The sequence below is a fragment of the Phasianus colchicus genome, chromosome 24, assembly GCF_987193195.1.
Source record: "Phasianus colchicus chromosome 24, bPhaCol1.hap1.1, whole genome shotgun sequence".
Lineage (NCBI taxonomy): Eukaryota > Metazoa > Chordata > Aves > Galliformes > Phasianidae > Phasianus > Phasianus colchicus.
The window spans coordinates 1,128,497-1,147,068 of record NC_143459.1 but is presented as its reverse complement, the minus strand read 5'-3'; the positions used below and the strand labels follow the sequence as shown (position 1 = coordinate 1,147,068).

Genomic DNA, 18,572 nt, shown 5'->3' with positions numbered 1-18,572 from the left:
CCTGCTGGCGGCAGCCCCGCATGCCCGCGCCCGCCGGCTCCATTGGTCGCTGCAGTCACGTGCAGGGCGGTGCCGGCGCGCGCCCGCCCTCCGAGCCTCCCCCGCCGGGCTGTGCGCAGGGAGCGGCCGCAGCATGAGCGCTCTGAAGGTGTACAGCACGTCGGTGACCGGCTCTCGGGAGGTGAGGGGCTGCGCGGTGCGGCTGGGGCAGGGCTGGGCGCCGCGGGGTTCCCTTCCCCGGGCGGGCGGGCGGGCGTCCCTTCCGATGGAGATACGACCCTCCCCACCCCGCCCCATCCTGGCGTTCCCTCTGCTCTCCCGTGTGTTTCTCCCGGTCCCCGTCCCCACCTGCTCTGCTCTGCTCGCAGCTCTGTGCTGCGTGCCCCCCGCCCGACAGAGGCCCCCCCGGCCAGGTGTAGGCTGATGCGCTGAGTGTGCGTTCACCCTTCGGAGCTCCTCCCCACATCCCGATAACGTTGCTTTTGCCGCCCGGCTTCCAGATCAAATCCCAGCAGAGCGAAGTGACCAGAATCCTCGATGGGAAGAACATCAAGTACGAGCTGGTGGACATCTCCCAGGACAACGCTCTCCGGGAGGAGATGAGGGCAAAGGCGGGCAACCCCAAAGCCATCCCACCCCAGATTGTCAATGGAGACCAGTACTGCGGGGTAAGGCTGTGCTGGGGGTTGGTGCTGTGAGAGCTGGATTAGAGGGCAATGATGTTATCCCCTTGGTTTTGCTACAGATGCCCCCGGGATGCTTTCTGAAAGGTGTTTCCCCTTGAGGTGCACGGACAAAAGGCAGTCAGTGTTAATCTGCATTTGGAGCACAATGCAGTGCTGGGGTGGCTGTGTGTGCCCACGGGCAGTGGGGCTGTGCTGTGTGGGGCTGTCATGGCTTTGCCCCATCATCTTCCACGTGACCTCCTGGCAGCAGCGCTGCGCACGTTTGTGTTGGGTGCTGGGAGGACTGCACTGCCCGCCTGGAGGGAGCGTGCAGCACACAGGCATTGGGGCTGCGTGCCTCTTGCTTGTGAGCAACCGGGTTCTTTCTTCCCTGCAGGATTATGAGCTCTTTGTGGAAGCGGTGGAACAAAACACCCTGCAGGAGTTCCTGAAGCTGGCCTGACCTGCAGGCTCTCCGCCCGTCCTGGACTCTACCTGCGTTCCTGAGCACCCCCATCTCCGACCATCTTCACTTCCAGGTTGTCAGCGCTGTCCTGGCACCACGACTTGTATTCCAGCACCAGGAAACCCGTGACCAAAACCACTCACTGCAGCTGCCTACGATTCCTTCCTGCCTAACCCCGATGTCATCTCAGAGGGATCCAAAGAAAGCCCGACGCTCGCTGCGCATGGCCTTAGAACAGAGCTGGGCCTGGCTCACACTGCAGCTTCCAGTGCCTCTGTAAACAGCAAAGCCTCTCGGGCTGTGTGAAGTGCAGCTGTCCGTCAGCCTTCTCCTCTACAGGGAGAGCTTCTGCTTTAGGAGGGAAGGGCTTAGGGTTGCATGTTACTTCCCACTCCTCCTAGTTGCTGTTAAAATTGTAAATCTTGCTGCCTCACTTTCTTTTTTTTTTAAAAAAAAAAACTTTCATCTCAACTGCACAGATCATGGCAACTAAGTTTTTTGTTTTGTTTTTTAATAATTTAATGCAGAAATACTGCACAAAGCTGGGTTTGACCACCTACCGGGGAGCAGGCTGGGGCTGAGGTGTCCTTTGACAGGCTGGGAGCGGGCGGGCCTGGAGCTGGGACCTGCACTGCTCCATCAGTGCTCTCTGCTGTAGTGTGAGGGCTCCCTGGTGAGCACTGATGGCTCAGGGCTGCTTCACAACAGCTCATGCTCCAGCTATCTTATCCTTCCTGTTTTCTGTTGGCTTTTTGCAACCTGGACCAAGTGCATTTTGTTTTCCTGCCAAAAAGCGAGTTTATAACCAGCGTTGTCTTCCGAGATGCTATTAAATGTTACTGTATCTTTTGTGCTGGTACTCATGGGTTCCTTTTAAATTGCTTTTATTTTGACGGGTTAAATAGCCTACATAATGATTCTAAGTCAGTTCCATCTTGGAGGAGCTGAGGTGATTGTGCTACTGCAGCTTGACAAAGATCTTAATGCCTCAGACCGCTGCTGCTAATGAAGGGCTCCTGGGACTTGTCTCAGTATCCAACAGAGCAGCAGTGGCAGGTTCCTCTCTTAAGCAGCCTACTGCTATGCGTGGTAAAAACAGCCTGAGGAAGGGACAGCTGCAGCCAGAGCCAGGGGCAAAATACAGAACTGGAATTACCTGGCTGGTTATAGACCAGCTCTCTGCAAAAGGGCAGCGCCCTGTAAGAGGGGTCTGTTAAAGCAAATACAAGAGTGTGGAAAAGGGAGGAAATTAGCGGACAGCTGCAGGCATTGAGTCACTGATTGCAGGGAGGCTGTGGAGGCAGCTGTGAGATGTGTGTGGCTCAGCCCTGGTCAGAGGGGACTGGGAAAGCAGAACTGCCCCAGGAAGTGATCAGACCACCCTGCCCTATTTCTAGCTGCTCCTTTGAAACTTAATGAAAGTGGAAATTGCAACCAAAGAGATGTTTTCATCAGGAGCCTTTAAAGAGGGCTGGGTGATGGCACATGTTGGGCTTCTGCTAAAAGGGAAGCTGCCAGAAGGTGCTGCCTTGCACGTGTGGGAGTGTTATCAGCTGGGAGTCAAGTGGGAACTTGTCAGAACTGAAATGGGAAGAATGTGCACAGAAAGGGGCCTGCAGAGCGTGGCCCCAGCCTACAGGAGAGGAAGATGCTTCACTCTCAGGGTTCAGCAGAGAAGAAGCAAAGGGATTATGCTCTTCTCCAGTGACACGGTGTCCTGTTGCAGCAGAGCAGCAGGCTGGGAGGGAGGAAGGCAGCAGCTTGAAGCCGCAGCAGGCTTGGCTCCATGTGGCTGTGAGCCTCAGCCCCTCTGCAGCTGGGGGCTGTCCAAGGAAAGGAGTTGCTCGTGTCCAGGAAACCCAGCAGCAGGATCTCCTGGCTGAAAGGAGGCTGGCTCAGTCCCAGTATTGGAACGGCCCAAAGCCATTGCTGAAGACCATATAACTGAGCCTGTATTACTTCTGGTATAAATGCCGTTGAAATCTCTGGGCAGCAACTCTGTGGAAAGTAGATTGACCCTTGCTGTTTGTCTGTCCTGCCCAGATATCTGCTGCTGTAGAGAATCCCTGAGTCCAGCTAAGCAACTGCCCTGGTACCAGTGCAAAGCTGGCAGCCTTCCCTGAGCAGAGATCAGCTAGTATAACCTCCAGCAGAGGTGAGAAACCAGTCCTCTACCTTGAGCTAACAGAAATCCCTGTGACAGCAGTCCACCTGATCTGGGGAAGAGCAACCATCCACCTGGGGGGCAGCAGAACACAGGCTGGCATGCGGCACTCTGCTAAAGGGAGAGATCGAAGAAGGAACCTTGCTCTCCATCCCAGGTAACGGCACAATGAAACTAGATCTGGAAAGACAACTCTGCTCTCTTCCCAGCCAGGGGGATGTTGTAATTCAGCTAACAGTGCAAGATAGCTCTTTCCTCCTGCAGAGGAGCTGCTAGGCTGTTTGCAGCCCCGTCCCCTCTGGTGGGAAGGGGTCTCTTCTCCGCAGCAGCAAGGAGGCACTGGGGATCAGCCCACATTCCTGCAGGCTCCTGGAGTTGTCCGCATACACCCTCTGGGGAAAGGTACTGATGATCTCGTATGAGTCGGAATCTCCACCCCTAGGAAAGAACAGCACAATCTTTTCCTATGCACAGCATCCCCTAAGATTTTGAAGAGATGCTGTGGCTCATCCAATTGCAGTTACTTAAGAGCAGAGGGAGAGGCTGCTTTGCAAGTGCAGGCCAAGCAGAAAAAAAGGCTTCCTGCCCAAACTGCACGTAGCCAGGCACGGAGCAGCCATTCCAAGCTTCACAGCTGCAGTGGGAAGGAAGCTGTTCCATCCCAGCAGAAGTGAGCTCAGCATGGGCTTGGATAGAGGCAAGAGCTACAACCAATGATGAGTGAAGACCAGAAAGGTCCCCCCAGCCATCCGGAACTGTTAGTTTTGAGAGGATAAAAGACATCTCTTGTGATGCATCAGCTTTTTGTCAAAGATGTGTATCAGGTGCTCTGAGCAAATCCCTGCCAGCTAGAGAGCAGCTCTGGTGTCAAGAGGAGCCAAAGCAGCAGAGAGTGCCCAGGACCCAGCCCTGCTCAGTGCAGGCTGCTCTGCTCCAAACATGGCTCCAGGGCCCTGAGCAGCAGCAGAACCTCCCCTGGAGATGGATGGAGCAGGGTGGGGAGCAAGGAGGGCAAGAGTCCTACCTGGCATGGGCAAGGTGTTGGCGCAGGTCCCCTATTGTCTCTGAGAACAGCATCTTTATGACATACATCTGCTCCCCACTCTCAGATTTGATGCGGAGAGTGCAGACTTGAGGGGCAGAAGCTCCAGTCTCTTCAGCTCTCTCTAAACTGGAGGTCAGAAAGCTGTCTCAGTTAAGGAGTGAGGGCTCTGGTGTGCTGGGGTCATCTGAACGGGGAGAAGAGCTTTCCATCTGGGAATGTGCTTGAGATGAGCAAGGCTTCACTTGGCCCACAGACCCAGCTGCCACTTTGCTTTCACTGCTTAAAAGCCGCCTTGAGAAGAGGATTGCTGACCTTTTTTTGCTTTATTATTTTAGATCAGAGTTGTCTGGCAAGATCTCTGCCCTACTTTTTTGATTAAAAATAATCTGCTTGGGATTTTTTCATTAGCTATTTGGGTCTTATCTTGCCCAGAAGACTGAGTGAAAATGCACTGTTTATGTCACCTCCCACTTGCACATCAGTTTCCTGGAGGGATTCTCCCTTTTAGTTAACAGCTTCAGTTGGCTTTAAATTCTTAAACCCTGTCTTGCTGTCAGAAAAAGTATTTCACTGCCATAAATTACACTGAACAACAGAAATTTTGTTAGAGATGTAAAAGTTGGCAGTTTTTTTCCAAAAAACCAAATATGGCTTTTTTTTTTTTCCTAATTATTCCCAAGGTTTAAAATCAATGGGCAGAAACCCCTGGAAAAAAAAAAAAAAACAAAAACAACCTGAAATAGGAGGGATTGCTGATGGGCAGCGATGTGTGTACCTGTACCTCTGCAGGGCAGGCAGCCTGGGTGTCCCCACCATGATCTCTTTGCTGCTCCGCACCCCATCAGAGTTCTGCAACCAAACCCAGGTGAGTATCACCACCTGTTCTATGCAGAGATAAACCAGAGCCAGAACAGACTAGGAGCAGGTGCCAAAGTGCTGCATGTGTGCTCTGATGGAGCATTTGGGGAAGAGGAGTTTAGGAGGAGGAGGTGTGGTTGCATGCATGGCACTGAGCCTGAGGAACCGTGCCAGCCTGCTCCTTGGGGTGTTGTTTGGGCACATTCATACCTGCTGCGTTGCTCTGACTGTGTCTTGGGTGGCCATTGCTTCGCTTTGCATTGATGACTTAGAATATTTGTTCCAAAACTGCTTCAGAGAGGGTTTGGGACCTGCCAGAGAAGAGGGAATATGTCAAAAAGATCATACACCTACAGAATTCTCCCTCAGAATAAACTGATTTAGTGAAAAGGGAGCAGAACACATCTGACAGAGAGAGCTCTACCCTCTCCTGGCCATGTGGATGCTGGCTCCTGGTCCCCAGCTGCAGGTTGTCCCACTTTCTGGCCTGCTAATGTTGTGATTGCCAGTGTAACCAGTGAGCAACTGCGCAGCTCACACCTGCAATGTGTAACAGGCAGAAACCCTGTTATCTCTGCTGCAAACAGGAAGGTCTGATACTGTGGCAGTTCTTACATGCTTGGAAAATTGCTCATCTTGCAGTTGTGTCGGTTCCTTTTGGTGTGGTGTCAGTGGGCAGCTATTTTTTTCCCACTAATAAAGGGAACTTCTCTGCTTGTGAATGTCTCTGAGATAAGCAAGAGTATTAATGTATATAAATATGAAGATGCTGCTGAGGGCAGTGCATGTATACAGGTTGTTTAGTTATGCATCCATAGCTCTACTGTTTTCTGCCTACCTGGCTGACCACGTTTGGCTCTCCAGCCAAGCACAGTATCTCAGCTTTGCTTATGCAGACTGCTAGAACCCAGAAGCAAAATGAGGAAATATGAGGCCTGACCTCATTCAAAGAATGCATGATTCCCTTGGCATCCTCTGATGCTAAGAAAAGGTGAAGCTTTGACTCAGAAGTGTTGCCTTCCTCTTTGAGACCCCACCCATTCACTTCTTGCTAGCTGGACTGCCCCAGTGAGGTTTCAGTTCTTCTCTCTGGGAGATGCATTTTTAAGATAGGTGTAGGAACTTACCTGGGATCTCGGTGGGTTCCTCCACCTTGCTTAGTTTTGAATGGCCAACAACTTGGCCATGGCCAGGAAAACTCCCAGGAAGGTCTCCCTCCTGAAATACCACATCTCTTTTGTCAGTGACCTGTTGGATTAAGGCCGATTGCTATAAGCAAGGCTCTCTGTATCAGAAAATTATAAACTAAAGCAACCTCGAGCAGTAAATCCCAAATGGAACTGAGATATTTCCTTGGGAGCTGCTCCAGCTGTCCAAACCCAATGAAACACATCTCCAGTTCCTCTAGGCTTTATAACAAAGCAAATCCTGCTAGATCCTGGACTATCCGGGCCTCAGTGTAGTTCAATGTCTCAACAAGAACTGGACAGCCATCCCCTTTCCCTAGGTTGTAAAAAATGTGTGCAGGCCTGACCTTTCTTCTGTCTGTTTCCATGCTTGAAAATGCTCTCTATGATGTGAAAGCAGCTATTTGGAAGTGGAGGGGGATTTACTATCACTCATACTGCACTGCAGAAGTTGCAGTGGAATCTGATGGATGGCTCCAACAAAGGGACAGTGCCAGACTGAGGCCCCCAGCAGTGGGAAAAACTGTATAAAGAGGGCCACTCTTTCTGCCTGGGCTTTAGTACTGTGCTGTTGCCTGTTGGCAATAAGCTGGCTACAGGCAACCACACATGCAAGAGCCCTGCACAGTCCCTCCCCTTCCATCTGGTTTTCCAACCACCACCCCCACAAGCTGACCTATTTGTACAGATGTGCCCTGCTTTCTTCTTGGTGGTGGCAGGTGCACCCCTCTGCCTATGCCTGCTTACATTTCAGAGTCACTTAGAGACCTAAATCAGAGTCCTCTGAGGCCCTCAGTCTGAAAATGTGGCCTTGGCTTTTTGCCATTCTTGGAAAATTAGAAAGAAATTGGGCCCAAAAGGACTGCAGGTGGCCAAACCCATTTAAACTACTGCAAATTAAACTCTGCAAACTCTGCTAGATATACTTATACAATCTGTTTTTAGAATCTCTTCCAGGAGAACTAGTTGAGATGTTGCTGTTGCACAGCTCTTCAGGTGCTGCATATACCACTCCTCTTCTACAAAGCCAATCTGTGCTCTCACGAGTCTTGATCCAAGCCAAGATGCAGCCAGGCAGAGAAACTGTTCAGCCCTGATGCACAACTGCTCACCTACATCCTGTAACGGCTCAGGCAGGTGTGTTCCTCACCACTTCCATACACACATGCAGAGAACTTAGCTTCTTGCATGCTGCATTCAGAAACCTCAACCAGAGATTGCTACAGGGAACATGTAGTTTGGTGAAAGAAATCTGGACAACTTTATTGGGAAAAAAAGAGCCATTTCTTCCAAAAACCCCATGAGAGCAGAGCTTTGCACTGCTTACCTGCAGAGGGACACCATCTGGGTAGCGTGCCTGCAACTCTGAAGGGAAATAACCATCCATAATATCCTGCAGGCATTGCTGAAACAAAAAATGACAGCTCATTCATGGTCATACCTCTGATTTTCTATTTATCTGATGACTAATATTTACATCCTGGGCTGCTCCTGTTTGTAATATTTCTGCTGTGCAAAAAGAAGAAGTCTGCACCCAGACTCTCCCTCTCATTAAAAAAATAAATAAATAAATAAAAAATGCTGCTCAGTTGATTTTTAAAGGTGTGCTGGGAACAGGTTTAAGGTTTGTTTATATATATATATATATATATATATATATATATATTTATACTTTTATGTATAAAGCACCTATTACCTGATTGATAACCATTCTTTGGGACCATTCTGATGGCAGGGCTAAGAACAGGATTCATTCTGTTAGCACCTCAGCATTTCTGTTTCCAGCCAATTGGGAAAAACAACAACAACAACAAAAAAGCCACAAGATTTTTCTGCCAGTGTTTAATGCTGCTACTCCATCTACTCCATCAGGGTTGGAGGAGACTTATTGTGAATGGCAGCAGTTTGCACTGTGATTTCTCCAACTGTGCTGCAGAACAGCACAGGCATCCCAGCAGGGCAGTGGGATGTGAAGACTGGAGGTCTCGTTAGCTGCTCGTTTTGGGGACTGAGATGATCTCACTCATCTCAGTCCCCAAGAACACCAGCCTTGTTCTTCCAAGTTCCCTTTGCTGATGCACAGTTAATCACAGCAGGGTGGCTCCATGTCTGACTCCTGCACAAAGTTTTTCGTACCTGAGCAGACTGTTCCTCATAGGAGCGAAAGGGTCCATCCAACATGACGATCCCATTCTGATACAGTGTCAGAGGGAGGGGTTCTGGCTGCCTCAGCCGAGCTCCTCCTGGTGTGTGCTCAATGTGAGAGACACCATCTCCAGCCAGCCTGTTCAAACCCTTCACGTTTTCCAAGATTAAATCAAAATCAACCTGGTGTTTGGAAACAACTGCCTCACCTGTGGCAGAAAGAGCAGAGTTATGGGGGGAAGGAGATTTTTTTCCCCAGTTATGGGGAAGGAGCAGCTTTCACCTCTGTGTGGATGTGTCTGAGGAGCCTCTCATCCCAACATTTTGGAGCTGTCATTGCTGCCTTTCATGTGTCACCTTTCCTTTGAAAAGCGTGGTGCAACAATCTTGCCGTGGTTCAGGGCTGCCAGATCTACGTGGGTGTGTGCAAAACTGCAGGGGCATGTTAGCAGAAAAACAGCCTTCACCTACAAGTGAGCATAGCAGCCACTAGCTAAGGTGCAGCCAACTGTTCAGCAACTTGGTTTCAGTTGTAATTTCTTAAGTGTTTACCCTTAATGTGGTGCTGCAAAATGCACAGAGAGGAATGAGTAATCTAAATTGGCTAAATGGACCAGGGCAGATTTGCTGAAGAAATGTCAGTGTGGCTGCATGCTCTGAACCACCAGCACTTCTCACTACAGCAGATTTATTTCTCTCTTGCTGGGACGCTGCAAAGGGTGTTTGAGGAGGGTGATAGGGCGAAGCAGTGAAAGCATTACAGTGGGACAGAAGAATGAAATGAAAAGAGAAAATGAAACAGAGGGTAAGACCTTTGGTATTTCTGTTCTGATTTTCTGAGATTTGATTAAGAGCGGGGAAAAAAAGCTTTAAATAAGAGGGGGGGAAATCTCCCTTAAAAAGGGTAAGCAGTTTGAAAAGTATGAAAATATTTCTACTGCTTTTCACGTCTTCTTCCTTCCTTCATCTAAGGGATTAGATTAACAAACTAGTATTTGCACAGTTGTTAGTTAGTAGCAACAGTTATATAGCCCAAGTAGTGTTCTTTTTTTTCCTCTGTTACCACTTTGCCAAATATGCTTGGACCCCATACAGCACAATCAGGTCCCAGTTAAACCACTCACATGGTGGCTGGGAGGAAAGGCAAACAATACTCTGATGGAGCCAGACAATACGGGTAAGTTGCTATGGCTACTAAATACACAAAGCATCTGGTTCTGTTTTCCACCCATTTTACGTCAGTGTTTTTAGAGCAATCAAGCTTCAAACATTCAGGGTATGTGAACTGTTCAGGAAGCAGCTGCTATGAAGGTATTCTTCTAAATGGCTGAGCCATCAAGATCTTTCCTTTCTCCCCAGATGAAGTTTATAAAATATAGATGTATATAGAATACAGTGCTCTGCCTGTCCCAGCTCCTGTTAAATTGTTCCATGTCTCTAACCCTGAGATGGACGTCAGTGAAGACCTCAGAACAAGATCACAGATTCTTATGACCTGCTTATCTACTCTAAGGAGTATCATACCTTCCCTAAGCATGCAGCAGGAGCTAGGAAGGCTGCTTTAGCAAAGAGCACTGATGCCTTACCTGGCTTCCAGAACTTCTTTGCCAGCAGTTCGTCATCTTTGAGTGACTCCACATCTTCCAGCTCTTTGTGTCTGTCTCCAACCCAGATCAGACCATAGTCATTTAGAAACCTCTGTAAGAGGAAAGGATAAGTCAGTGTTGTAGACCAGAGCTAGAAACTAGACAAAGTAGCCTCACAGTGCTTGGCTGCAATAGTGAGAAGCAGAAGTGGAGGTGAACAAGAAGGTTTATATCAGGGTTGGCAAGCTGCCAACTCACTGGCAGCAGAAGTAGCAGCTCTACTAGAAGCAGGCAAAAGGGAGGAAGGATTAAACTATCTGGAGTGATACAGTAGTCTCCCAAGAGTCTAGTAGCTGTGTAGGTTGTTTCCACAGCCCTGGAAATCAAAATGATGAGACTTGCAGCAGGCAAGTGTATAAAATCTGAGTATAATATAATAATAATATACTACCCTGTAGTTCACACTCAGCTTGTTATTTTCTTTCAGAGAAGTGAAGAGAGAATTTGTGGTTATCACAGTGGCAGCTTGAAAAGAACCAGGCAGTCTGGGACTGCAACAATCTCAAACCGAAGGTGCAAATGGCTTGGAGCAAGTAAAGCAGGCATCTCACCTCCATCTCCCAGACCTGAGTCTGCAGCTGAAGGCACCTCCTTTCCAGATCCTCTGCTGTGGATGAGTCAGGAGCATCTGAGAGGGAAGGTCTGCTTTTATTATGCATAGCCTTAAAGAAGACCTAACCAGTAACCCATGTTACAGAATGTGGAAGCCCCAGCAGTCTTCCTGCACCATCGGTAAACTGTAAAACACTATTGAAATTTTATGCTATGGGAAGCTGATGGTGAGTGGTGCTGTTCACTGTTGTACACTGAGAGCTGCTTGGCTTGGTCCTAAGAGACCTATTCAAAAATCAGCAGATGTCCACCAAAGCTGGATCCAGAACCCTAGGCTTCGTAGCTGGCACAGTGTATGACGAGGTACAAAACACAGTTGTGGTTCGACAGGCTTCTTTGTGTTCTCTGCTCAGGAAATAGAGATGCATCACAGCTTTACACTAAGAAGGTAGTTCAGCCATGACAGGAAACATGTGTGGGATCAGCAGGAGAGTTACTGGATTCCAAGGAATTGAGGAGCAGAAGAGCTTCAGTGACTCACTTAAAGCTGAGCTTATTTTAGCATTGAGTTGCCTTGCAAACGAGTGAGCCTGGAGCTGTAAGTGCTGTTTGAGACTGCAAGTCAATTTTTGGTTTTGTTTAGCTTTGAGTTGCTCTGTTTGTTGTTTTTTTTTTTTGTTTGTTTGTTTTTGTTTTTCCCAACAAACCATCCTCAGGTTTGTGGTTGTTCTGTGCTCATGGAAACTTATTAAGGCACAGAAAATAGGTCAGGAAATAATGTCTAGTGCTGCACCAGAAAAGCAGAACAACTGATGAAGTGAGGATCTACCTTGGCAAACAGCACCGTGTGTGTAACTGACACCACCCATGGAAGAGGCTCATAAGCTTTTGAGGCAGGGATGGCTGAGAGGGAAGGTCTCCAAGCCTGATCTGCAGCAGTGCCAGGAGACCTGTAACTCTCCCATGGGTAAGAGCAAGGTGCCAAGGGTCAAACAATTTTTACCTTCTCCTTTCTGAAGAGTCTTCATCTTCTCCTCAAGCTCCGCAATCTTCCTGTCCTTCAAGATCAGAATGAATAATGATGTTGTTAAGATCCTCTGCTTTCAGGACCTTGATGCAGTTTGCATAATTAGTCCTGCTGGGTGAGGCAGTGCTGCACATGCTCTCTCTCTGATAGCCAAAATAAGGGTCAGAATGGCCTCACAAATGTCTTAATTTGTGACTCAGCAGAGGGGTGGGATATAATACACTGCTCCAATATTAGACTGGGGACATTGCTAACCTATCTCCCGCTTCCATCTGCACAAGAATGCAGCTCATACTTAGGCCTGTTAGTGGCTGATCTAGAAAGCAGACCAAGATCTCTGTCACCATCTGTTAGAAAACAAGACAAAACCACACAAAAAAACCCCAACCCATTGCTATTTATTCTAAACTAAACAGTATTTATTCTCAAAAGTATTACAAAAAGACATGTTCTAAGAATACTTTTCTTGTCTAAACCACTGGTTGCTTTGTTTTGTTTTCAGAATGCAAAAGAAAGAAAAGAGTCTGAAACCAAACAGATTTTAGTGAAAGGATGCTGAGAGTCATTACTTTATAAAGTCACAGTAGGATCAGAGCAGTAAGGGCTGTTCAGTCTTCCATGTCAAGGACAGATATGACTGCTCTGTTGTTTTACAAAGGCTAACCTGTCTAATTAACAGAGCAGGCTATGGATTAACTTGTTCTAGCCCAAACTGTGTCTAAATAGTGTATCATTATCCTGGCTTGAAAAGTTAAAGCAAGACACAGAACAGGCCTGGTAAGGCCAGAACTTTTACCTTCAATTGGATTTCTTGTGCTTGTTTATCTATTTTTTGTTCCAACAAACTGATTTTTTGCATCATGGATGACATGAGCTCCATGTCAGTGGGAACTGTACCTGAAAGCACAAATACAACGTTACCTCTAGAAAGGTAATTCATGCTGAAGGCTTATCTGCACCATAAGGAAACCCACACATGAGCTCTTGTTCTACCAAAGCAGGTAAGAAAAGGGTAGTTTTGGTGGGTGTGGGGTGGAAATCCCTCAGCTCTTATCTTTGAGAGCTCTTGGTAGGGAGGTGGCTACGTCACTGGCAGCATGCTGTGTACGTGAGGGGGAGACAACACAAAATAGTCCTGGCCTGGGGTACTGAGTACACCAGATTGTCACTGAGAGACTATGATGGGCAAGAACCCCCTTATCTTTGAGGGACTTCACCCTGTAAAGTGGTGAACTAGATGATCTTTAAGGTCTCTTTCAACCCAAGCCATTTGGTGATGTCATGTATTCTTTTTTAGTGTTGTCCTTGCAAGGGAAGGCTGCCTTGCACTGGGTTCTTTGCCCTAGGGGACAGGCTGTGTCACCTGTGAAGAGGCACAAAGTGTATGAAAGAAAACAGGTCAGTATTTTGCATATGACTTCTTCAAAAACAGGTAAAGAAATATAGGTGTTACACTGAGGGAAGGAGAAAGCAGAGTGGCCCCAAGCTATTCTCTCCCAGAAACACTCTCAAAATAATGAGTGGGTGAGGGCATTTGTTACTGCACAGAACCAAAGGAATGTAAAATCTCAGTTCGCTCGGAACGAACACAAAATGGGGCTGGCAGAAAGAGACTGTGAGGCTGGTACAGAACATCCTGTGCCACACAGAGAGACAGAAAGTACCACAGAGCTGCCTTAACGAAAAGTACAACATCTGGGAGTAGCAGAAACAGGAAACTTCACCGACAGCAGAGGAACGGCTTTTGTGCTGTTAATCTAACAGGCCTGCAGAGGACTAAACATGACCTAAAGTAGAACTGTGAAATGAAATGAAGCTCTAATGTGTTCTGGGGGTTGCCAAGGACGTCGAAACCCTCCACCACTTATCTGATCGTGGACGTGTAGGAAGAAGAGCTGCGCTCACCACAAGAGGTGTCAGATGGTGAGCAGTGCCTTACCAGCAAACAGCTCAGCTGGGCCCTGCTATGACAAATGGTGAGCAGGGAATATATAAAAAAAGAGGATAGGTTTCTTAGCTTTGTGGGGAGAGGGATTGCTTGATGAGCAAGTTTCCTAAAATATAAAGGAAAAGGCTGTCCCGAGGGGCCCAAACTCTGCATTCTTCCTCACCAGCCCACACTGCGTGCCTTTGGGCAGGGCGTTCCTGCACCCCTCAGTCAGCACAGTGCAGAAATGGCCACGAATGCTCCCGCAGGCCAATGACGGCGTCCTGAGGGCCTCCCACCACAATGGGACGTGAAATAAAGGCCAGAACCGACCCCAGCCTCTCGGCGTTGGCTCCGCGGGGAGGCCCGAGGCAGCACTCACCCCGCTCTCAGCGCCCTCACCGCCATCTTGTTTACCTGGGTTGTCACGGCGACGTCTGGACGCTGTGATTGGCTGAGCCGCGGTCACGTGGAGCGAGGCGGACAGACGAGGACTACAAGTCCCGGCGTGCACCGCGGCAAAGAGCGCGCATCACTTCGTACCTATTGAAAGTTGACCGCAATGAAGTGGGAATGAGCTCAGGGACCTCCACAAAATGGGAAATAAGAGAGAGTGGAGGAGAAATAACCACGGGCCACCGTGCTACCTTAACAAATAATTCCGGCGGTGCCCAGGACAGAAATATCACAAATGGGAACAAATATTTTCTTATCTTATGTATTCCATAAGGAAACATGAAGAAAACAAGAAGGAAAGTTGGAATTTATCTATTATGCATTCACTGACTGCCAGAGAAAGCTGCAAGAACAGAACCTGGCTGGTTGAGAAATCAGCAGTCTTTCAGTTGTGTACTCAGGCAAAAAGGCTATTGGACTTTCTGCATTCCAGATTTTTTGGGAGTGAAATAGGAGGTGCAATGCCAAGAGCATTCAGTGTGCTGCACTCTGAGCTGCCAGCCCCTGCGCACGGCTCACAGTGATGCACTCACAGAAATGAAAGCCGCAGCAACAGGTGTAGCTTTGCTCGTTTCAACCTGCCCTAAAATAGCCCGTTCTGTTTTCTGTTGTTTGCTGGCAGTTTTGCGGTGCAGCTCAGCAATGTGCTGCAAACACTGCTGGGCTGAAGGGAGCCCTGCCACCATCAGTGATGAGGATCAGACCACCTGCCATGCTTGTGTCTTGGGCCCAGCTCCCATCCTTCACTGCAGGGCAGGACGTTCATTACATGGTGCAGTGTTTGCAGACCCTCCTGCTGAGGCAAAGGGTTTGAGCCTGTAACTGGTGCTGGCCCTACACAGGTGTGGGGCACAATGTAGGGAGTGCTATATGGTGTTGGAAACTGGAGGGCAAGGGGCTCACTGCCTTTGCTGGAGATGGTGGCTGGGATGTCCTGTTCAGAGCATCACCCCCACCTGCATCATCAGCAGCGCCAGTAATGCCTTTCCATGGATCCAATTATGGTGTCCCTTCTGGGTGATGGGTTGTGCTCTGCAGAAGCAGCATGAGGAAGGAAAGTGTGATTGGTGAGATGGGGCCACGGCTGCACTTTAAAGGCTCTGATAGCAATCACCGTGAGCAGATGAGGAAGCATTGCAGCAAGCTGCGCACTGAGCTTGGACCATGCAGCCTCTCCAGTGTGCCCACCTGCTCCTCCTGCTTGCCCTGCTCGCCCTCTGCTTGGTAAGAGAAAACCCACTGCTCGGGCACCCCAAAAGTTGGGGAGCAGCCAGACCCATCCCTGGGGTGCAACGGTGCTTAGGGGTCTGGGATCCAACTGATGGGAGAATTTCTGCCTTCAGCCAGGAGCCAGAGCAATTTATTTTACTTTAACCCTGCTTGTTGTAAAAGGAGCTTTGCACTGCAGGCTGCAAAGTTTAAACACTTCTGTATGTTGCTTTTTGTTTGAAGGTTTATTTTTTGCTGAAGAGCTTTACGCATATCCATAACCTTGTCATCTCTTAGCTCTCCCCCCCGTTGTGCAGCTTTTCCTTTGCATGCTGGCCCCTTCCCTATCCCCAGCTGCTGCCTGGTTCAGGCTGAGCATGGCTGTAGGGACACTGGGCACAGCAACAGGGTCCCTCCTTCCCTTTTCCCTTTTTACTGCTTTGAGGCCCCTTCAAGGGTCCCAGCACCATGTGGGCAGATAACAGCTATCTCTTGGGTGGGGACCTCTGCTCAGAAGTGGGTAAAGACCTCTGGGGAGGGTGATGTTCCTCAGAGCAGCTCTTGGGTTGATTTTATTCTTTTCTGCTCTATGTTGGTAATGAGGCCAGATTAGCTGGCGTCACTCTCAAATGCCACACAGATGTGACACATTGCAGGCTCCATGGGATGCATTTATGTTTCAGCATTTCACCCTGTGACAACAAGCCTTCACAGCTAGAAAGAGTGCCTGCAAAACAAGGCCCATCCTAATCATCCACTACAGCTCCAGAGGGGACCTGTGGGATCAAGGAGCAGTGAAACATAAAGAAAGTGGTTCTGCACAGCCATGGCGGGAGGTGTTCAACAAGTGCCTTAGTTCAGAAGGGGCTCTTTAGAGAGGGAAGGAAGCTGCCCTGAAATTTCCACCCCAGCTGCATTGCCAGTTCATGTAATGATTGCAGTGCCCCTTGCAACAGGAAGCTGTTGGCTACCCTCCCCCTTGGTTCCACTAGGGACCTTCCCAGCTCCGTCTCTGCACCCCACATCCTCCAGCACTGGGCTGGCAGGCCCCACATCCCCAGCCACTTCCTCAGAGGCCAGCCCCTCCCTTCTGCTTTCCCACTCGCTGTTTCTGAAAGGCCCTGCCTTGAGAAAGAGCGGCAGCGTGCGGGAGCGCCTGCTTCGCTTCCTGCAGTGGGAAAACCCACAAGTCCTCAGTGTGTGGGGCCTGAGGAGAGTGCGTGGCACCGAGACGCTACGAGCCAGGGAGATCCCACCTCTGCCTGACTTTGCAGCCATCGCCAACTGCCCTCTTTGCTTTTCCAGCCCTTAGGCCGGGCAGAGGACAACAGCACCATGACGGAGGGGATACACGCCCAGAGCCCGCCCTGCGGCAGCCCGGCCCTCCTGTCCCTGGCCCTGGGGCTGGCTGCGGCCTTCCTCCTGCGGCTGTGCTGAGCTGGGCCCGAAGATCCCCGCAGTCCGTCGTTCCGCCGCCCAGCCCGGCCAGCTCCCGTCCCCGTGTCCCCACAGCGCTTCCCTATGGCCGCAGCCTCCGGGAGGATCCGCTCCGAGCACGGTCGTGCTGCGAAGCTCTGAGAAATAAAGTACGGAGGCTCCGACACGTTTATTTCTCGTGCTGTTGCGGGCCGCCAGTCGGACGGGCCCGCTGAGGGGAACACGAGGCCCGCACACGCCTCCGGGGCGGCCGCGCCCTAATTGCCGGGCTGGAGCAGCACAGGGGCACAGCGCCCCCAGCAGGACGGGCGGACCCGAGGCGCGGCCCTCGACCCAGAGCTAACCAATCACAGGCGGTCTTCGCCGAGCGAACCAATCACCGAGTTCAAATCCCCCAGCTCTTCGCCAATCCGGAGCTGCCAATCGCCGGTCCTGGCCTATCCCGGCCCGGCGGGGTCTATATAAGGGCGGGATGAGGGTGGTGGTGTTGCGCTGCGGCGGGCTGCCGTCTGTGCGGTGCGGTTCTGGTGTGCGTCCGCTGCCGTTCGCCTCACACGAGGGGGCTGAGCCGCACCGGCAGCGTCCCTGCCAGAGACACGGACCCCGCGTGGCGGCCGCACAGCGGCCGGGCGGCCTCGGGCCTCGGCCGGGCCCCTCTCCCGGGTGATCGCCTCCAGGCCGCAGCTCTGCTCTGCCCGGCGCAGCGCTGTGTGCGCCCCCCCGCCCCGCCCGCTGCTGCTGCCTGTTGGGCTCCAGCCCCTGTGCTGCGATCTGTGTGGTTCTCTGACCTCCTGCCCCAGTGAGTCTCCCAGCAGCTCGGGATGTTTCGCCATAACCACGGCTGTTTGGGCACGGCTGCTGCCGACAGCCAGAGCAATCACTGGCAGGCTGGAGCTGCCTGATGTCAGGACTTAAGTGTACCCTGTCTGTAGGAGAGACCTGCAGGGAAGGCGTTGTGCTGCCTGTCGCCACCAGAACAGCCCGGTTTTGCTGCAGGGTTGGTAACTGATTGCTTCCTGCATGACGCGATGTCCCCAAGCTGAGCCCAACCTGCTGAGCAAACCAGGAGTGCTGCTCTGCCCAGCCGAGAGGACAGAAGTGTCTGGGTGTGCAGACATCCCCCACCGCATCTCCTCCAGCTCTGCACCGCGTTTCTAGGCAGCTCCTGCCCTGCTCTGAGCCCTGCTTGGATGGAGGACAGCTCTGTCCTGGAGACTGGAGAAGGAGCTGAGCTGCGGTGGGGACGTGCAGCTGGGCTCACGTTGGCGATGACGGATTTTGGCAATCCCAAGCCTGCAGCAGAGCGGGGTGCTGATGTCAGCCCAGGACCATCGCTATCCCTATGTGGGACTGAAACCATTACGTCCTGTGGCACCTAAGTGCTCTCTGATTCCCATGTGCTTTCATGTTTCTCCACGGCAGGGCCTTCCCTGGTTAAACACCCTCCATCTGAAGGGTCTGAGTGCTCTGCTGTGTTGTTCTCCATCCCTTTGGTACAGCCCAGCCCAGTCTGGCAGTGCCAGGATACATCCCCACAGCATCTCATCCTGCTGCACTCAGGAACAAGGGACCCAGAGCTCCCTGCCCTTACAGCAGCATCCAGAGCCAGACACACTGCCATCTCAGAAGTGCATCCTGTGCGCCTTGCTTTTCAGAACCAAGGGCTCGGATGTTGCTCACAGCACTTAGACACTAGAAGGCACGGAGCTCCCGCCTGGGGAGCAGGATTCGGTCCTGTGCTGCGAGGAGCACCGCACAACTCAGTGAGAAGGACAAGGAGAGCAAACC

At 50.7% G+C, this 18,572-nt stretch overlaps 2 protein-coding genes across 2 annotated transcripts; one reads left to right on the top strand and one right to left on the bottom strand.

Moving 5' to 3' along the window:
• Positions 1-25: 25 nt before the first annotated feature.
• Positions 26-1,575, top strand: SH3BGRL3 (SH3 domain binding glutamate rich protein like 3). The gene is made up of 3 exons (XM_031595119.2): positions 26-181; positions 501-668; positions 1,063-1,575. Exons 1-3 carry the CDS (start codon positions 134-136, stop codon positions 1,126-1,128), a joined length of 282 nt encoding a protein of 93 aa, XP_031450979.1. The 5' UTR covers positions 26-133; the 3' UTR covers positions 1,129-1,575.
• Positions 1,576-3,490: 1,915 nt separating this feature from the next.
• On the bottom strand, positions 3,491-14,181 carry UBXN11 (UBX domain protein 11). The gene is made up of 12 exons (XM_090124238.1): positions 14,100-14,181; positions 12,552-12,652; positions 11,732-11,786; positions 10,728-10,804; positions 10,117-10,228; positions 8,522-8,739; positions 7,713-7,790; positions 6,326-6,446; positions 5,409-5,509; positions 5,116-5,189; positions 4,320-4,466; positions 3,491-3,733 (listed from the first exon to the last, which is right to left on the bottom strand). Exons 2-12 carry the CDS (start codon positions 12,633-12,635, stop codon positions 3,568-3,570), a joined length of 1,233 nt encoding a protein of 410 aa, XP_089980364.1. The 5' UTR covers positions 12,636-12,652; positions 14,100-14,181; the 3' UTR covers positions 3,491-3,567.
• Positions 14,182-18,572: the final 4,391 nt, after the last annotated feature.